At 59.2% G+C, this 1,259-nt stretch overlaps 1 protein-coding gene across 1 annotated transcript in view; it reads left to right on the top strand.

Moving 5' to 3' along the window:
* Positions 1-628: 628 nt before the first annotated feature.
* The window catches only part of HOXD9 (homeobox D9), a 2,402-nt gene continuing 1,771 nt past the window's right edge, over positions 629-1,259 (top strand). The window contains exon 1 of the mRNA XM_027772914.1: positions 629-1,250. Within this exon, the coding sequence (XP_027628715.1) occupies positions 1,098-1,250 (153 nt within the window). The 5' untranslated portion in view covers positions 629-1,097. The remainder of the gene's footprint in view (positions 1,251-1,259) is intronic.

Below are 1,259 nucleotides of genomic sequence, written 5' to 3'. Positions count from 1 at the left end.
AGGCCGAATATTTTAATCATCTCCAGGACACACTTGAAGGCCTCAGAGGGTGAACCGGGAGAAGCGGCCCTGCCGGGGAAGACACGGTTCCCTCTGGCTTCATCGAGGCAGGCCCTGGGCGACGGGTGGGAGCAGGCCGGCGCCAGCATTTGGGTTCTGCCCTGTGGCGTGTTCTCTTGCAGGATCTTTCCAGCAGTACGGGAGAAAACCAGGCACCTGGCCACGCTGTCCGCGCGGTGCTGACTCGCCTGCCCGCCGGCCCTTGGAAGATTTTGGTAAGGGATGTATTGGGCTGATGGAAGACTGGCTCTAGCATTCCGAGAGCTGAGTGGAGAAATGCAACCCATGGACTCTCTCCATCACCTTATTTTCATTACAACTCTTGCACCTGCCTTTAGCTGTGCTTAGGATTCACAAGTCCAGAGGCTTTTTGGCTCAACTACTCTTTGGAGTATACTTGCCATTTTGTACCACATTACAGGCAGACAAATATTGGGTTGTTAGAAAAGTCATGATGTTTTTTTTCTGTTCTGTAAGAACGCATCACGACCTTTCCGACAACTCAGGAGATGGGCAATCTCAGTGTTCTCTGCAGATTTTCAACCCATCTTCTTACTTTTCACTCAGCTGCTTCGGGCTCTGGCCGAGCGCTCGGTTCCACCAGCGCTCAGTTCCGCACGGTCCGCAGCTCAGAGTCCAGGAACTGGGGAGCCAGCGTCGGGTCCCGACTTGCAGGACTAAGGGCTGCCAGAGAAGGCGAACAAATAGTCCCCAGCGCCTCCTCCGGCCGCGGTCGGGCCCGCGGTCCCAACCGTCACCAGTCGGGCCGGGCCGGGCCAGGCCGAGCCAGGCGCGTAGACCTGGGCCTTCGGGCTCTAATTGCGGCGCTTATGTTGATGATAATTTTTTTTTTAAATCACAGCAGCCCCCAGTTTAGCGGACTGATTTACTCCCGGTATTGGTAAATATGATCACGTGGGCCGCGCGACCAATGGTGGAAGCTGCAGCCTGCGAACTAGTCGGCGTCTCCGGCGCCGGCGGGGAGCGGCTCGGCGGCGGGCAGTGTAACCTTGGGTGGGAGCGCGCAGCGCCTCAAAATGTCCTCCAGTGGCACCCTCAGCAACTACTACGTGGACTCGCTCATAGGCCATGAGGGCGACGAGGTGTTCGCGGCGCGCTTCGGGCCGCCGGGGCCAGGCGCTCAGGGCCGGCCTGCAGGTGTGGCCGACAGCCCGGCCGCCGCCGCCGAGGTCGCCTCG

Source organism: Tupaia chinensis, unplaced genomic scaffold (genome assembly GCF_000334495.1).
Source record: "Tupaia chinensis unplaced genomic scaffold, TupChi_1.0 Scaffold000314_1, whole genome shotgun sequence".
Taxonomy (NCBI): domain Eukaryota; kingdom Metazoa; phylum Chordata; class Mammalia; order Scandentia; family Tupaiidae; genus Tupaia; species Tupaia belangeri.
The sequence above is the reverse complement of the archived record's forward strand: the minus strand, read 5'-3'. Positions and strand labels throughout refer to the sequence as shown.